The 18,373-nt window shown below is 31.4% G+C and overlaps 1 protein-coding gene across 2 annotated transcripts; it reads left to right on the top strand.

Annotated features, from left to right (window-relative positions):
- The first annotated feature begins 8 nt into the window (after positions 1-8).
- LOC143046164 (core histone macro-H2A.1-like) lies at positions 9-14,267 on the top strand. 2 transcript variants are annotated; one of them, XM_076219192.1, is made up of 7 exons: positions 9-304; positions 3,932-4,038; positions 4,758-4,982; positions 5,935-6,024; positions 6,839-7,019; positions 8,639-8,813; positions 9,170-14,267. In XM_076219192.1, exons 1-7 carry the CDS (start codon positions 136-138, stop codon positions 9,330-9,332), a joined length of 1,110 nt encoding a protein of 369 aa, XP_076075307.1. In that variant the 5' UTR covers positions 9-135; the 3' UTR covers positions 9,333-14,267. The 2 variants fall into 2 exon arrangements, with proteins under 2 accessions (XP_076075307.1, XP_076075306.1); XM_076219191.1 differs by lacking the exon at positions 8,639-8,813 and adding an exon at positions 7,683-7,857.
- The last annotated feature ends 4,106 nt before the right edge of the window (positions 14,268-18,373 follow it).

Below are 18,373 nucleotides of genomic sequence, written 5' to 3'. Positions count from 1 at the left end.
ATCCACCCGGAAGTTGGATTAGGACCAATAAGCAAGTCGATGCGAAGCTTCGCCTGATCTTGCAAATAAGTTCACGGTGTCAACACAATATTTTTGTACATGTCAGCATTTGTAGGTCAATCATAAAGCATAAATATGTCCGCACGCGGTGCAAAGAAGAAAAAGATAACATCGCAATCTGCGAAAGCAGGTGTTTTGTTTCCAGTTGCAAGGATGCGCCGGTACCTGAAGGGAGTGACACATCATTTCCGTATCGGTTCTGGAGCTCCAGTCTATTTGGCAGCAGTCATAGAGTATCTAACTGGTACTGCTTACCATTTATATTACATGACAACGCATTAATTTTAATTCTTCAATTGAAAAAATGTCCCCTAACAGCCTCATGACTACAAACACCTATAATATGTAATATAAATGTATAATCAAAATAAATGAGCATTAGAATTAATTTGGTAATATTTTATAACTATGCATCTAAGAATTTACTTAGCATGGTTTACTATCTTTAATATTTTCTGACTATTATAGCGGTAAATAAACAAATCTTGGCCTCATTAATAGGGTTGTGGTCCAATTTGGTCTCATAAGTGGTGAAGTCAGTATGGTTATACTTATTCATGGGACAGTTCATTTTGGCCTCACAGGCTACAGACAACTGTATCAGGTCCATATGTTCAGAATACACTCGCACCCTAGATGTTTGCACCTCGAATATTCGATAATGAGATCTGTTAGCACCTACACATTTGCACCCTATTTTTAATCAAATTTTAGTTAAATTATTAAAATATCATGATCGTTGTGTTAACTTGCTTTGGTGTAATGCATATATTTAGCTTGGTATGAGTAAAACATTGAAGATTTTAAATGAAAAACATAAACAGCTTGGCCCCTTGCTTTATTTTGAAACAATGAAAAAAAAAAATGTATATCAATCCACTAATTAATTAAAATATCATTAGGATTTGTTTAACACAAAAATAAAATGTTGTCAAAATCTCTTTATTTTGAAACAATGAAAAAAAAGTATAGCAATACACTATAACCATGCTAACCAAAACATGATTGAATTTCCCTTTTCAGCACAAAACAAACCCCGTCAAAATTACTTTATTTTGAAACAATGAAAAAAAAAACATAGCAATACACAAACCAAAACATGATTGAGATTTATTCAACATAAAAAAACGTAACATTCTCAGTTTATACTGAAACAATTAAAAAAAACAAGCAATACACTTATCAAAACTCTATTACCAAATTGTCCAACACAAAACCAATAAAAAGGTTGCGAAAGTGTAGGTTACGAACGGACTTTGCATGCAAACATGTAAGGTGCGAAAGTGAAAGGGGGCATACATGTTTGTGGGCGAACTTACCAGGATTCACTGACAACTTTTCCAGCTCTTTTTATAGGAAATATGTAATAGGTTCAACTGACTTTGCTTTATTTTGCCCTATCTTGCAATAAAATGCAAATGCTGCCTTACATTTAATTAAGAACAATATATATAATATACTTCCTACAAACATGATAACACAACATAGAATATACATTATGAATTAATTCTGATAAAATAATTGCAACCTGGCACAATATAAAAAAAACTCCACATTTAGTAATATTCAGCTTGATAAAGGTATCACACACTTGTTGTGAGTTTAAACCGCAGCATATGGCAGACCTGTGTGCACTTACCAAATCTTAATTGACTAGGATTATTAGTTTTCCTGCAGAAGTTCAGTGGTTTTTTCCTGCCACACTCAACACCAATCAAAATACAATTCCTGACTAATAGAAAATGAAAACTTGTCTCACTTATAGGTAATCACATATACATACCTGCCAACCCTCCCGTTTTGAGCGGGAAACTCCCGCTCAAATGGCGCAGTTCTGGAAAATTTCCCGATTGCCGGTACCCTACCGCACGGGAGTATAGAATCTCCCGCTTTTGGATATTTGAACCTTGATGACAAGTCAATATAAATTACGTTTTTGTAACTGATGAGGGTTGTTGTTACCTGTAAATCACAGACCATGTGAAATTTAATGGCTTCACTTGACAGCTTGGTGTCAAACATAGTATTAATTAATGATCATTAACGACTTTTGCTTCAAACACATCAAGGAAATTTCGGGTTACTTCCCCTGATTAATCCTGTTTTAAGTTATCCTTTTTAAAATAATGTGAATAGATAAAACAATATAAATTAAGTACAAATTGGAAAAAGAATCACAAAAGGATGGCAATTAAATGATTTTGTATGCCTTAGCCCTTAGGACAAAAAATATAATTATATTTTAAAAATAATTTTAAAGGATTATACTTCTATTCAATGTTTGAATAGAAATCGATAAGAAATGATCAAACAAATTTTGATTTCATTTGAAGGGCGTATGACATTTGCGCCGATTTTGAAATTTTTCATTCTTTCATTTGCGCCGATTTCATTTTTTCATTTGCGCCGATTTTATATTTGCTCTTAATTAGATTTACAGGTAAGTTAATACTTGTACATGTACTGTACTATACCATTGATAAAATCTGGTTATAATTGTTGTTCATTTATGTTTAAGTTTATTTTGATTCATATTGTTCTGGAACTTCGTTGTAACATGATGGACATATAACACACTGAAACGAGCCGAAGAGTCAATTCTTTAATCATCGAGGGCCATACATATCGGAAGGTTAGTGTCCTGAAACATAAGAACATATCTTACGAATGTACCACAAGTCGTGTAAACCCAGAGTCACCACGGATTATATTGTCAAAACACTGATCGAGCATAAACATGTGGCAGATGTCCGAAAGACAGAGGTTAAAGAACTACGGGTACTGTCAAGAAAAAGTCTGGAGGTTTATCTTGTGGGTCTTTTTCCATCTCCCAGTAGTGAGTAGGGGACAACAGTTATATACATGTTATGATTGACAATTCATTACATTTGTACAAATGGCTAATGGAAGAGGTCTTAAATGATAAATGAAAAATAACATGACTTGGATGGAGAGTTCTCTCATTTGCACTCATACCACATCTTCTTATATCTATTCACCTGTAATTTACCTGTAAAAAGAATCGGCGCAAATGAAAAAAAAAATCGGCGCAAATGAAAGAAAAAATCGGCGCAAATGAAATGCAGATCGGCGCAAATGCAAAACGCCGCATTTGAAAGATCACACTTAAAAGCATCAGTTGTGACATTAATGGTTGATTAGGTGAAGGGATAGCTGTCCTAATGCAATTCAAATGTCAAGAAAGAAAAAGTGATGAAAGAGGAAAGAAAAAAAATCACACCTTTTTTAGAATATAACCATATTAAAAGAAAAAGAGTAAATCTATTATTATGTAGATGAATAAATAAACAGGTCATATAGTCATATATTTCACTTGTAAATGTCAATCGCGAAAAATCTCCCACTCAGCTGTCATAACTGAGGGGAGATCTCCCTCTTTGAAGGTTTCAGAGGTTGGCAGGTATGCATATATGTATCTTATGATACTTTTCAAACTTTCCCATGTACATGATGTAACTCTTTGACACATTCTTGCCCAACTGTAATCTCTGCCCATGCAAGAGTTATTTCTAATTTCTACACTAAAAAGAAGGTAATTGACAAAAGTGGGATTAACATCATTTGTTTTAAAAAAATGTTAAATTTATTAGTTTATAACTTAAGTGGTATTAATAATTATTAACTCTACCCTGTGACGCTGAAATTAAAAAGAAATGTTGCAGATCTATTAAAACTGATTTGTATCCTTTGGATACTGCCGGTAAGAAAACAAAACATTATGACAGTCCTTACATAACCTTTAGTAAAATGTAAATGTTATTTTTCAAATATGGTTGATTTATGAAATTTGTAGAAATTTGATTTATATCTATTATGGCCATAAATATTCATATTTATCATACTTTTTCAGCTGAGATATTAGAGTTGGCAGGAAATGCAGCTAGAGATAATAAAAGGGCTCGTGTAACTCCTCGACATATTCTTCTAGCAGTGGCTAATGATGAAGAATTAAATAGGGTATGTCACAATTTAACGTTTACAGTCAACAATGTAAAATTATTTAGCATTCAATTAATAGGGTATACATAGCCTTTTGATTTGGAATGCAAAACCTTTTTTTTTTTTTTTTTCCCCCAAAGACTATCTTACCAACAACATTACTGACTTCTTCATAAATGCATATTGTGTTTTGAATAAAAACTTAATTTCTGCTACATTTTGGTCTTACATTATAATTGCATACAACATGTACAAAGTGTTTGTTGTAAAGAGCAGTGAAAAACATTTACAACTGAAAATGGTTGTCTTTTCAAATTTTTCCAATTTATAAGTATTTGTATGATTTAACTCAATTTTGATTTCAGAGTTTTATTATTGTGAACCACAAATTCACTTGAAAGTTACCTGGCGATTTAAACTTTTGTAAGTTCTTTCATACCATGAATATGTAAAGCTATCCCTCCCCTTTTCAACTTAATTAAGTTTTAATGAGAATGAAGTTAGTTTAAATTGTCATAAAAACCAACAAAATCAGTAATCATATAAAATGCAATATTTTACAGAAGTGTTTTTATTTTACCATGTTTATGTTGCACATACTTCTTCAAAATATTATTCCACCTTAAATCCACATGAAAACAAAACACTTGGTATTAAATACAGGAAATATAAACTTAAATGTTGAGTTTTATGTTTATGGAAATATAAATATATTGAGCGATATATATATGTTGTAGTTATTAAAGAATGTAACAATTTCAAGTGGAGGTGTACTACCACATATTCATCCTGAACTGTTGACAAGAAGAAAAGGACCAAAGTTCCAGAATGTTCTCCCTAAACCTGTGGCAGCAACCCCAACAAAAACTAAAGCTAAAGCTAAAGCCTCGGCTACTCCACCATCACCTCCTGCTGCTAAAGGCAAAGCAGGGAAAGCAACAAAAGCTCCCAAACCAGCAAAGGTAAAAATAGAATGAACAAATATAATGCAAGCAAAAGAAAAGATAGCATACATCATTAAAAACAACCATCATCTAAAGACAAACCTGGCAAGGCTACGAAAGCTCCCAAACCAGCAAAGGTAAAAATAGAATGAACAAACATAATGCAAGCAATAGAAAAGATAGCATACATCATTAACAACAACCATCATCTAAAGACAAACCTGGCAAGGCTACGAAAGCTCCCAAACCAGCAAAGGTAAAAATAGAATGAACAAACATAATGCAAGCAATAGAAAAGATAGCATACATAATTAAAACAACCATCATCTAAAGACAAACCTGGCAAGGCTACGAAAGCTCCCAAACCAGCAAAGGTAAAAATAGAATGAACAAACATAATGCAAGCAATAGAAAAGATAACATACATCATTAAAACAACCATCATCTAAAGACAAACCTGGCAAGGCTATGAAAGCTCCCAAACAGCAAAGGTAAAAATAGAAAAAAAATATAATGCAAGCAAATGAAAAGTTAACAAACATTGGCATTATTAAAACAACCATCATCAAAAGGCAAAGCGGGGAAAGCAACGAAAGCTCCCAAACAGCAAATGTAAAAATAGAACAAACAAGCATAATGCAAGCAATAGAAAAGATAGCATACATCATTAAGACAACAGCAGAAATGCAAAAAACTTCCTAAACATAATGACTAAAATCTTAGATACCTGTACTTGGTTAAAAAGAGGCAAATTAAATAAGAACTTTTTTTTGGTAATAGAAACCACTGATATATATCATGCTATATGATATATATGCTATCATGTTTATTGATCTTTTCAAAATGATTCAATATTGGTCACAATAATCAGGCTCATTGGACAAATTTGTTTTTGAAATGGAAGGAAATGCTGTCAGAGCTGCCTTTATATCATTATGCAATTCTTCACAATGATTTTTTTACACTACAGGGCTTTGCACCATCAGCTGAAGCAGTAGCAGCAACATCAGCAGGCGGATTTACTATTCTATCAGAGAAAAAACTCTTCTTGGGACAAAAGGTATTTATTTTGTTGTAAAATATTTATTGACTATTTAAAAAAATAAATGAGAATGGAAATGAGGAGTGTGTCAGAGACAACCCGACAAAAGCAGTTTCCTAGTTTAGCTCTGTTAGTACATTTTTTCTTTGTTGACAAGCATATCATTTTGTTGCCAGGTACGTTTTTTTTATTTGTTTTTGAAGTGATTATTTTTCAAAGCCCTTTTCTTTTTCATCCAAATAGAATTATATTTTATCCATTATATAATGATTTTCATGTATTTAATGATCGAGTCTGCTTGCTTGCAACCAAAATTTATCAGGCTAATTGTAGTGCTTTGCAATAAAAAAAAATGCACTAACAATACAAAAATTTTGGACCTAACTTCTATTTCAAAAAACAACAGCAGACATTATCTGTTAACCAAGCTCTGTTCTTTTTCTGTGTCCTTTTGTATATTGTGGAGAGATATCTCATTGGCAATCATACCACATCAAATATTTATTAACAAATTCAACAAAGTAAAGTTATGCAGCATCTACTGCATGCTAAAAAACATTTGATCCTTATTAGTTGTAACAATCTCATTAGGAGATGCAAAATTGTTTTCTGTTTTGTGCATTGTCAAAAAATAAGATTGTTTTCAAGTGTTTTGGAAATTGTAAACAAATTTTGATAGTGTTGTAGTTCAGTCATGATAAAACATAATAATCAATAATGTTAAATCTTTTTAAGAGTATATCTGGAATTCTATAGTTTTATGTATTATGTTATGGTAAAGTAAATTTGATATATGATGTACTTACCTTACAAAGAAGCCATTTATTTACAGATGACAGTGATCCAAGGTGATTTAGTTAAAATAGCAGCTGATGTCATTGTACATCCTACCAGTTCTTCATTTTATATGGGTGGAGAAGTAGGATCAGCAATAGAGAAGGCAGGAGGAAAAGATTTCAGAAAAGAAGTTGATGAGTTGTACAAATCTCATGGTGCATTGGATACAGCTGGTGGTAGGTCATTATAGATAATTAAACATCAGGGCTGGTATACACTTACCGTTCAATAGGCCCTGAGAGTTGAAATTGTATTTTAAAAAGATTAATATCTTTCGATGGCTTATTTGTTGCGAATCAGTACCTTATTGTTGATAAAAGATTTAGCATATATAGCATAAGGAAATAAGGCACATAGAATAAGTATTTATTGTTACAAAATATAAATTTCATTTGTACAAGGCTTAAGATGCCAAGCTGTACCAAGCCTTTCTATCCTGTTTCAAACTGAGTGAATATTTATTCAGAGTTATTATTTAGAAGATGATTTTAATCCACATTTGAACTAGAAGGATCCAGCAAATTCATGCATGAAAGAACAATAAGATATAAAAATCCTCTTTTGAAGCCTTTCAGAACTATCAATGTGTAAAAAACAACAATAAAGTTTCTTTTCCATTGATATATTATTATTTGTACATTATAATTACATTTCTGTAATTTTTTTGTCTTGTGCATCTCAATTGTATCCATTTTTCTAAACAATAAATTTGGAATAGATAATGTTAAACTTCATATACTACTGAAGTTGCAAAATTAAGTTGAACATATGTAACATTTGCTTTATAAAAAAAAACTATTTATAGTAGGGTAGTGACTCATCTAGTTAAATCATTTCAGCTGCCATTTGTTCTGGACATAATTTCCCAGCAAAATTTGTCATACATGTAAATAGTCCAACATGGGGTGCTAATAATTCACAACAATTGTTAGAGAAGGCTACCAAGAATGTTTTAGCATTGGCAGATGAAAAAAATATCAAGTCTATCGCAATTCCATCTATTAGTAGTGGAAAGTAAGTCGTTTATTTTATGTTTCTATGACAACCAGTTTCCTATATCATAATGATTGTGTTGACTTCAAGTGAGAAAATATACTTGTGTGTGACACATTTGCACTAATATAAAGAAGCTTTGGTATGTGATAACATTTACCATAAATATGAGCTTGCAGAATATAAATTTTAAGCAACATATAATTCATTATGGCATGGGATTGTTGGTTATTATTTTTGCATGCATATCTGTCAATCTTTTAAATCATTTTACATTATTATCAATGGTATGGTGCTGTTACAAGCTGTTGTCTTCATTGCCATATATATCTGCTTAAAACATGAGATTCTTAATTTTCCACTTGTCGAAATGCTGCAGCCATATCTTGCTACAATTGGTGTAGCCTTTTGTTTTATTTCAAATCATTAAAAGATTGACAGATATCTGTTATATGGTTTATATATATTCTCTAATTAGTAGTATCATTTTATCTTCAGCAGAAGATATTTGTCCATTATTATTGGTGTACATATGTTGTGAAATGAGTTAAAGGAATCAGTAACTGAATCTATAAATAAAGCCATGTAAATTTTACATGATTTGTATTATTTTAACATTAAATTTTGTTTTAACTGTTTTAAGATAATAACTAAAAACTAATTTCTTTTGGTCAAAAAGTAAATGATGAATTTTTTGTTATTGAACAAATATCTGCTTATGAATAAATGTATTGCTAATTAGAGAATACAATATTGCATAGTGCTTTTGCCAGGGATGTAATACTACTTTTCTATTTGTTAGCTGCTATATGCCCTGGTCACAACTTCCCAGCCAAGTTTGTAATACATAGTCATGGACCGACATGGAAATCTGACAATGCCCAACAACTGTTAGAAAAGACAATTCATAATGCTTTTAAATTAGCTGATGAAAAGAATTTGAAAAGTATCGCTTTCCCTTCTGTCGGCAGTGGACGGTAAGAGCAATAGAAAGAAACTACAAAATATCCATTTTTGTTGGTTTCAGTAGCTCTTATAGTTCTTATATTTTCAACAGGGATAATTATTTTGAACTTTCATGTCTTCCATTTAAAAAAAAATATATATTTCTGATTAGTAGGTTTAGAGCTGTGATTTTTGGAATAAATGTTTATATCAATATAAAATATCATGTGAAGTAAAGTGACATTAAAGTTGGTTTTCTAAAATGTAATCTTTTGTAAGTATTTGAAATGATTCAAAATTTGCTTTTGTAGTCCTGTTGATGCATTTGATAAGCTTCATGTCAAACCTCAGTAAATGAATGTCTATTTTTATCTTAATCTATTTTTAGTGCTGGATTTCCCAAGCAGACGGCAGCACAGATCATATTAAGAGCAATCAACAACTACTTCGTTTCAGTCATGGGCAGCTCCATAAAACAAGTCTATTTTTGTCTCTACGATTCAGAGAGTGTAGCTATTTATACAAGTGAATTAGCTAAGCTTGATTCGTAGACTGATGGACAAGGTCATTCAAGGAGAAATAGGTGTAATAGATGTTTATAGAAATGTTTTTGAATGTTGTTTTAATGGAAAGAATTGTTTCATTGTTGATTGTTCAACAGAAATAAGAGTTGTACTACTATAGAATTCCAGGTCAAAGTTTGGATGTGTTTACAAATTATGCACTAGTGTTGATTTTTGTCTTAAATATCATGTCTTCTAAGTCGGAATTAATGGACGAAAAGAAAAGATAACAATTGTTTTTGATAATTCTGAATGAGGATTTTATAAGGTCTTTGATATGGTATTGAAATGATCCACACGTTCATTCATATTAAAAGTTTTCCAGACCACAAAATCATTCATTTCCATTAAAGTTTGTCTACTCTTAAAAAATTTTTCATTGATTTAGTTACTTCATGATATGAAACAATACCATATGTATTATAAAATAATCATTTCAGATACCATTTAATATTTGATGGGTTCTTGAAAACAGTAGTTTATACTCCTATTATAAGGGTTATCTTTCCTTGGGTACTTTATAATGTTAAAGGGAAACAATCCTGAATTTTAACTTGATTAAGTTGTTTATTTGTTGTAGATTAGTGTTGTTTATATGACTTCTGTGATGATGGTTAAGTTTGACTATACCATGAAAATTATAGGGATTGTCTCAAAATTTTTCATCTTATTTCTTAACAAATTTAATCAATAAAAGAAACTTTAGAAACTTTTCGAAACACAGAAGTTTCAGAAGATTTGGTTGTTGTTAGCAAGATTTAACCATAAAAGTGGAAGAAATTAAAAACCTGTCATGTGTATGTGAAACCATATAAATGGAAAAAATAGGTGACAGTAATCAGCAATATGTTGTAAAGAAATTTCTTGTTGACTTTTGAGACAACCCCTTACTGTTTAAATTATAAGGATAGTTACATAGTAACCTGTTTTTGTTTTTTTTCTTCTTAAGAATTGAATTTTATACAATTGTTAATTATTTAAACAGATTTGTACTCATTACAAGTTTAGCTGAGCTAACATAGAAATTTTATTTATACAAAATTTTGTTGTTCTTCTTTTTCATTAACTATATATAAATAGACAAAGTTTTTGTGTGTTCCACTTAAACTGAGGAGTTTAAAATAATTTTGGTAATCAGTCAAATCATGTTGAAATTTTCCTTTATTATGGGATATGGTTTGTTTTGTATGTGACATAAATTTAACCAATTATCATGATGTTATTATGTAATTAATGGGACATGTGTGTTTTAACCAATTACTTTTTTCCTTGACTCTGCAATAGTTTCTTTTTTTGTTCAACTGTAAACACCCTTCATAGTTACAAGATAATCATTTCTATAGGAAATTTCAGTCTTATTTTAATTGAGTTGCATATTTTTATTAAATATCAGTCATTAGATCATTTGAAATTGTAATTTTGTGATTTGATTTCAGTTACAGTGATTAACAGACTAAGTGTGATGTGATCTGAACATAAATTTATGAGTCATGTAGTGTACACACTAATATAACAAGTTTCAATTTTCTGTCGAATTGTTTGACCTTATAAATTAGTATTAAATTCTACATCTACCTATTGATGAAGGATTGTTTGAAATTCATTAAAAAAACGAGACCTATATATGAAATATGAAAAAAAAGTTTAAAATATTTGCCATGTAAAAAAGAACATAGAGTAGACAGTATGAAAGTTTTTACTCTGTTTTGATGCAATGTCTTGACAAACCCATATTGCTGTATGAGAGGAGTGAAATTACAGCATTTTTATCTGTTTTTATTTTTGTGTAAAATCATATATTTCATTTCTTCCTATGTAATAATACAGAAATAATTGCTGCATCAAACTTTTCATGTCTGTAGATGTTTTGAAGTCATAGAGTGAATTTATCTATTGTTTTATTGCATAATATGCAAATACTGTTCATCCATTTTATTGTATTTGACCGATAATTCCAATATTTAACAGGGAAATTATTGTTTGCCTGTATGACTATTGAAGAGCCTAGATTCTTTATTCAAAAGCCATTCTGGATGTAGAATATTCAATGCATGAATGTCATGATAATGACGGCCAAATGATAAGTCATAGAACATCTGCATTTACATGGGAAGTACAAATTGCTTATTTGTGAAATATTTTGGCAGAAATCTGACATTATATCACTCAAAATCTTTTGTACATCTTAAACCATATGCAAATCAAAGATATGCAAAAAGAAAAAGAACATAAAGAATATTTTTCTGACAATCTTACAGTATTGATTTGATCATTTCCTGTTGCGATATTGTTTGACCCCTTCCTCAAAATTTGAAATCCATTGGCACAAACTTCCATTGAGTGAAAGAGTCAGACCTTCAAAAAGAGTGTTCAGAGTTTTGTTGGCACTTTCAAACCAGAAGAAGAAAACCCCATTTTATTATCATCAGCCAACTGTTTATGAAATGTACATAAACAAAATTAATGTAAAACAGTTAATAGAAAAAGTCAAATTTCAGTTGTATTAATGGAAAGACCAAATTTAAACTCTTAACTTTCAGAAAAAGGAAATCTGAATTGTACTTGATAAAAGACATACCAGGTTTATATGCAATGGAAAAAAATGCTCTTTCTATTTTTTTTATATAGAAAACTTGAATATTTTTATCATTCCTTAAACCAATTTAAGAAATTAGATTACTTTAATTTAACTGCCTAATTTTTCTCAACACCCCATCATAAAGGCTTTGCAAGCATAATCAGATTCCATATGTTAATTAATGATAACAGCCGTTCCTGTTAAACACCAAAATATCTTGAAAATGCACTACCACATTTCCTATTTCTTTTTATGTTCTACTAAATTTATCAGTTGCAATGAACTACATTTTTTTGAACATTTGTCTAATTTTCCCACTTTTTGTTATTCATTTAGTTGTATTGTTGATGTACACATTAGTTGATTTTTGATGCTTTCATTATTATAACACAATACTAACTCATATTATTCAATTTTCATTTTATAAATGGCATCTATGAAAGACGAAGGATTTAGGACTGTTTCAATGTTCTCAGTTGAAAAAAATACTTATTGAGTAAATTGATCTTGTTAAAAACAGCATAAAACTAAGTTCCAGCGACTCTGTTCTAAAAAAAAATCATATGATTATTTCAGTATTTTTTTTTTAATTCCCATAAATTTAGTAAGATTTTTTGTGAAAAGAACCCCAGCAGCTATCTTTTCATTCAGTTCTCTTCATAGATTTTTTGGGATACGATTGCTTTTAAGCAATCTCTAGACTTATACCATTGACTCAGGGCCATGCCCTCACTTCAAGTTTTATTCTAAACACCAAGGAACATCTCAGATTCTTGAGATTGTCTTGCTTTAAATTGTATAAAAACAAAAGGATTGAATTTAAACAACTGTCCTATAATGTTCTTCTCATAATCTTCATGTTTCGATATTTCCCTTGACTTGTATGGGTGTTTTTAACAACACGGAAAATCAGAATTAAGCAGTATTTATATTTAGTGTTTTTATAAATTTAGAAACACGTCAGAGGGAATTCCCCAGTTTTGATAACATGCAAGATTTCTCTGAATTCCTATCAGTAAATCTATTTCTGTCATATAAGAAGTGAAGTGAAGTTTTCTTATATGTCACCGTCATGAAACTGATATTTGATATTGTACTTCCATAAAGAAATGGAGGTCGCAAATCACAAGTCTAGGGTTTGTTTAGGTAATTATGCGCATGCATATAGTTTTCTTGACTTCAAGGGGTATTCGATTGAATGGTTGCTCTGGATTCCCCACTCCATTGACTAATTTGAAACTCGCGAGATCCTTTCTATGCCTGTCTGCTATTGACGGTTATTGTTGTTGCATAATTTCAAATCATATGCATCATTTAAATTAAAATAAATGTAGTCCACAATGTAAAGGTGTAACTAGAACACCCCTTCAGCCAAAATGGAGTTTTCCATATTATCACTTCGAGTTGTCTCCCTTCCGTTAGTAACCGTCAAACGACGATACGTCTAGAAAAATTAACTCGTTCTGTCGATAGACGTCGTAATATATTAAAACCAATCGCAATTTAAATAGAGGAATGTGCACAGAAAGGAGTCATGCCCACTGACCCAGAGAAAATTAAACATTTAAAGAGTTAGGAATGGGGTTCCACCTAAAATTCACGTAGGAAAATAGGTGATAAGGTACGAAGTGAAATACCTTCTCTCACTCTCAGTGACTGCTGTGGAAAGTAAACTTGGAATTGATAGTACAAAAATTAAACTCAATAAGTACATTGTTCATAAACTTGTATCGAGAATTGGCTATTTTTAAAGTTGAATAACTATTCAGATTACGTAAATTACATTTTACAAGCATTTTACACGTGCAGTTGAATTATTTTTGAAAAATAATACTAATATATGTATCAATGAAAACAATGGCAATCGTATCCCTCAGAGCAATCTGCTCTTTGATTAAACATATGTATAAGAGGGTATTTTTACCTTTTTAATGTTAAATTGATCATGCTGGGAATGCAAAATTCTTATCTACTATAAAACTGACAGTAAATTTTTTTTTAGAAATATTGAATGTTAAATGATCATATGTGGCCTGTTAAGGGGACACAATGTAGTTTAAGATTGGACATTTAATGAACATTTCCAACTTAATAGTTAAAAGGTCAAATATTTATCTCAAGATTTTGCCTTTAATAAATGTTTTAACAACTGAAATTTTTATAACGAGACATCCTTAAAAGATAACACAAGTTTTTGGATTGGGTAGTTCTTATTATTGAAAAATTTGAATGACTAAAACAAACTGTCATCTGTATCCATTATAAGTAAAAACGGTCCTTTCCTTATTATCAGTATGTGTTAGGTTCATAGATTTTGGAGTACCAATAAAAATATATTGAGTGGAGTTGTCTTTATTTCTATTTGAATATAGTACTTCAAACATAATTATTAGTTCAAGTTCTTTTCATCCCATCTGTATTTTATGAACAATCATGTGGTCATCTTGTTTTGTATGCTTGAATGATAAACAAGGATTGAGGGTCAAATATCAAGGTCTTTATTGTCTTGCCTTTCGTCCCAGACTGCAAGACTGCGATTACAACCCAGCAGCGACTGCGTAAACTATTTGTATAAAGCTTTATATTTCAGAAGGTAAAATACCTGGATGCTTCATACTTTGTATGCAAATATCTATCTTACAAAATTTCTGTCTGACCTCATTTTCATGGTTCAGAGATTGCTTGGAAAAGATTGTTTTTTTGTGGAGCAGTACAATAAGTATTTTTGGTATATGGGTTTCTTGCAACTCAAAATGTCTCATACAGGATTCACCTATTAACCTCATGCTTATTATTTTATGGATCAGTGGTCAAGGTTTAGTTTATATGGTCAATTCAGTATCTCAGATATTATATGCCATATGTCAACTATATTTAGTGTAGGGAATAAAATTGAGAATGGAAATGGAGAATGTGCCAAAGAGACAACAACCCGACCATAGAGCAGACAACAGCAGAAGGTCACCAACAGGTCTTCAATGCAACGAGAAATTCTCGCACCCGGAGGTGTCCTTCAGCTGGCCCCTAAACAAATATATACTAGTTCAATGAATGTACGTGTCCAACTGGCAGGTTCCATCTGACCTCGACATCATTTTCGTGGTTCATTGGTCGGTGTTAAGATTTTGTGGGTTGATCTATTTCTCGGGTACTATTAGCAGTTAGACCACTACATTTGGTGTATGGAATAATTGTAAGGTTTACATGTTTGTCTAGCATCAGACTGAACCTCAGTTTCATAGAACATTGATCTGTAAAAAAGTTGTGATACTTGTAGTAAAACCTTTATATTACAGACAAGTTGTGATACATGTAGTAAAACCTTTATATTACAGACAAGTTGTGATGCTTGTAGTTAAACCTTTATATTACAGACAAGTTGTGATACTTGTAGTTAAACCTTTATATTACAGACAAGTTGATACTTGCAGTAAAACCTTTATATTACAGACAAGTTGTGATACTTGTAGTAAAACCTTTATGTTACAGGCTTTGGACATGAAATCAATGATGAGTTAAACAGGCAAGATATTTCAGTGTGTGCACTCTTGTTTAAATCATACGAGTAATACAAAATTGTATATGGAATTAAGTTTTTATTAGGTGAACATGTCCATTATACCAGGTTAAACCTTATATTAACCTTATTCTTTAAGCTGAATCTCAAGTTTATTTGTTGTCTAGAATGGTTGTTAGGTGTACATATCTATCTGACAAGAATCCTCTAAACTTGACCTAAATTTCATGATTCACTTGTTAACATAAAGTTTTGGTGATTAAGTGCTTTCTCAGATACTATAGAGGGGCCTTGGGGATCAAGAACTTTAAATAATCCAACTACTGGATCACTGGCCTGTCAACACTTGAGATTTTGAGTTCTTATCCTGCATGTGGCAAGTGCATTAGACTCTAATCTTAATTGACTAGGATTGTCAGTTTTCCTACTGACAGTGCTGGTTCTCACCTGGCACTCCCGCTTCCTCCACCAATAAAAAATGACAGCTATGAAATAGCCAACAATGCTTAATGTGTAATTAAATAACAATCAATCAGAAACTATTGACAATGTATATTTGGTGTATAGATTGACATATGAATTATTATTACCCGCCACAAGAAGGATGTATGAATTTTTTATAGATCAAAATCATACCAGTTAGGAATCATGATTAATATGCAGCATAATTGATATGTGTTTTAGCATTCTGGTAGGGTTCATCTGACATTGTTTTAAATTTGAATTGTTCATTGGTTGAATTGAAATGTATTCTTGTTTTTGGTCTGTTTTTGTTTAGAAGACCTGACTACTTGTATGTCTCAAATTACCTTTGTATCCAAGGTTGATGTTGCCTTAGCTTTGATTTGTAACAAGACAAACGTCAAACTGAATAGCTGTTGTTTGTTAATTTAAATTTCTGATAACAAGAAATCATCCCCAGAATTATGGTGCCACTACTAATGGAGTTACCAGGCATTTACGAAAAAATTTGCCAAAGCAAATGAAAATTCTAAATTCCACAGAGGAGCTGTAAAAACACTTACAATAAAGGAAGAAGTTAGACAATGCACTGAATGAACCAATTGTGAATGCATGGAAACAGAGGATAAAGACTGAATGGTCAACACAGTTTCAGCAGTACTTTTAGCAAAAGGTCAACTGAATTAAAATGATTGTAAGGTATAATACATAACTGCATGTGTAGCACTGAGTTCATAAGACTATGACTTCATTTCCATGGATTGTTGATATTTTTAAGTGATACCTGGCCTGTAATAACACATGAACAGTTTTAAGACTTTCAACGTAAAATTCAATCATGATCAGTAAAGCAGGAAAGCATTCCAATGTGTGCCCTCTTGTTTTTGCCATTGGGCTGATGTCTAATTTACATCTGTGGATTCATAATTATTCATTGGATACCCAATTTCGCGGGTTTCGTGGGTACAGATGATCAACGAATTTAAATGTTCAACGAAATACAAATTTCTATAATCTAGGTATCCAGATTTTGGCAGAACCACTAAATCACATATCTACAAAAATGCAAGGTTTCCACAATCCACGAAAGCTGATACCCACGAAAATAAATGAATCCACAGTATACCCCATATCTACATTCATTCACTGATGCAGTGTTCAGTTAATTCACAAGTTTTTATGTGCCCTCAAGAATAATTCTGCCTTATTAAAAAATGTTGATGTGAAACAATGGATTTACTTATTTAAAGACACAAAATCTACAGGGCTTAAACAATATTTCCACCTACAGGTAGAACTAGTTCCAGTAAATTTTAGCACAGAAATTTCTTTCCCCGAGCCATAAGGGTAGATAAAAATTTATATTATGTTGTTAAAATTTGTTTCCTCTTTAACGAATCCTATAGTAGCAGTAATTAAAAAAAAAAATTTAAAGTCTTAGAGGAACCAAAATCAAAATTTCTCAGGTCATTTTAAATTTAAACTTCTCTTACAATTTTAAAATTATTTTCAACGGGTTTCCTTTCTCAAAGTATGCAAATTAATATGCCATTGGCTTATTAATAGGTCCCCAGAATCTTGGTTGAAAACTGAAAAAGAGATTAAACAAAATAGTTCACCATCTCTACCACATTTTTTTCTACTCAGATGGATTTGCTTAAAATTGTCAAAGTATAGCGGATAAGAGCAGTGTATCTTTTAATTGACAGTCAGGAAAACATTCAAAGACCATCTTAATTAATGTGGCCTGTGTCTGTCACAGATGACCACCATTAATTTCTAATTGTCATCATTATAATTATGATATGATGGAAAGAGTCTTATCATCAAATTTGTATTCGCCCTAGGCAACATGACAGGTCCCACTTATGGAGCAGGATCTACTTTCCCTTCCATAGCACCTGAGATAACCCAAGTTTGTGGTGGGGTTTATGTTGATACATAGTGTTCCAGGGATTGAAGTTAAAATTTTGGCATGGTAGCCCACAGCTTAAATTTTGTAGCCAACATATATGTTCCTATACAAGAAAAGCAGTAGTTTGAAGTAGCCCACACCAAATTTTAGGGGCCATTAGTGAGTGGGCCCCTGCTAATTGTTCTATGTAGTCTTTTGTGGACTAATTTGTCTTTTAATGGTCTTACTAATTTTTTTCCTTGGTGTTCCTGGTTCTCTTCATCAAGTTTTGAATGTTCCCTTGATATCTTTCACATATTTTTTCTTATAACACCATAAATCCAGTATGAATAGCTTATAATAAATGCCAAAATCAAAACTCTTATTTTAAAACTTCATTCCTGAAAAGTTTGATGTTATGTAGTGCCTTCAGAAGATAAGACCTTGACATATTGCAAGATAATAACAAAGTCTATAAATGTCCTCATAAATGCTACCCAATAAGCATGAATACGAAGTAATTTCTCTGAGAAAGATTCATAATGTATAAAAGAAGGCTATGATTAAGAAATAATTAC

This window comes from Mytilus galloprovincialis, chromosome 9, assembly GCF_965363235.1.
Source record: "Mytilus galloprovincialis chromosome 9, xbMytGall1.hap1.1, whole genome shotgun sequence".
NCBI lineage: Eukaryota > Metazoa > Mollusca > Bivalvia > Mytilida > Mytilidae > Mytilus > Mytilus galloprovincialis.
This window is presented reverse-complemented; position numbering and strand designations above follow the sequence as displayed.

Coding starts and splice junctions, on each gene's coding strand:
- LOC143046164 (XM_076219192.1), top strand. CDS start 136: ATGTCCGCACGCGGTGCAAAGAAGAAAAAGATAACATCGCAATCTGCG. Junction 305..3,931: donor AGTCATAGAGTATCTAACTG/GTACTGCTTACC, acceptor ATACTTTTTCAG/CTGAGATATTAGAGTTGGCA. Junction 4,983..5,934: donor AAGCTCCCAAACCAGCAAAG/GTAAAAATAGAA, acceptor TTTACACTACAG/GGCTTTGCACCATCAGCTGA.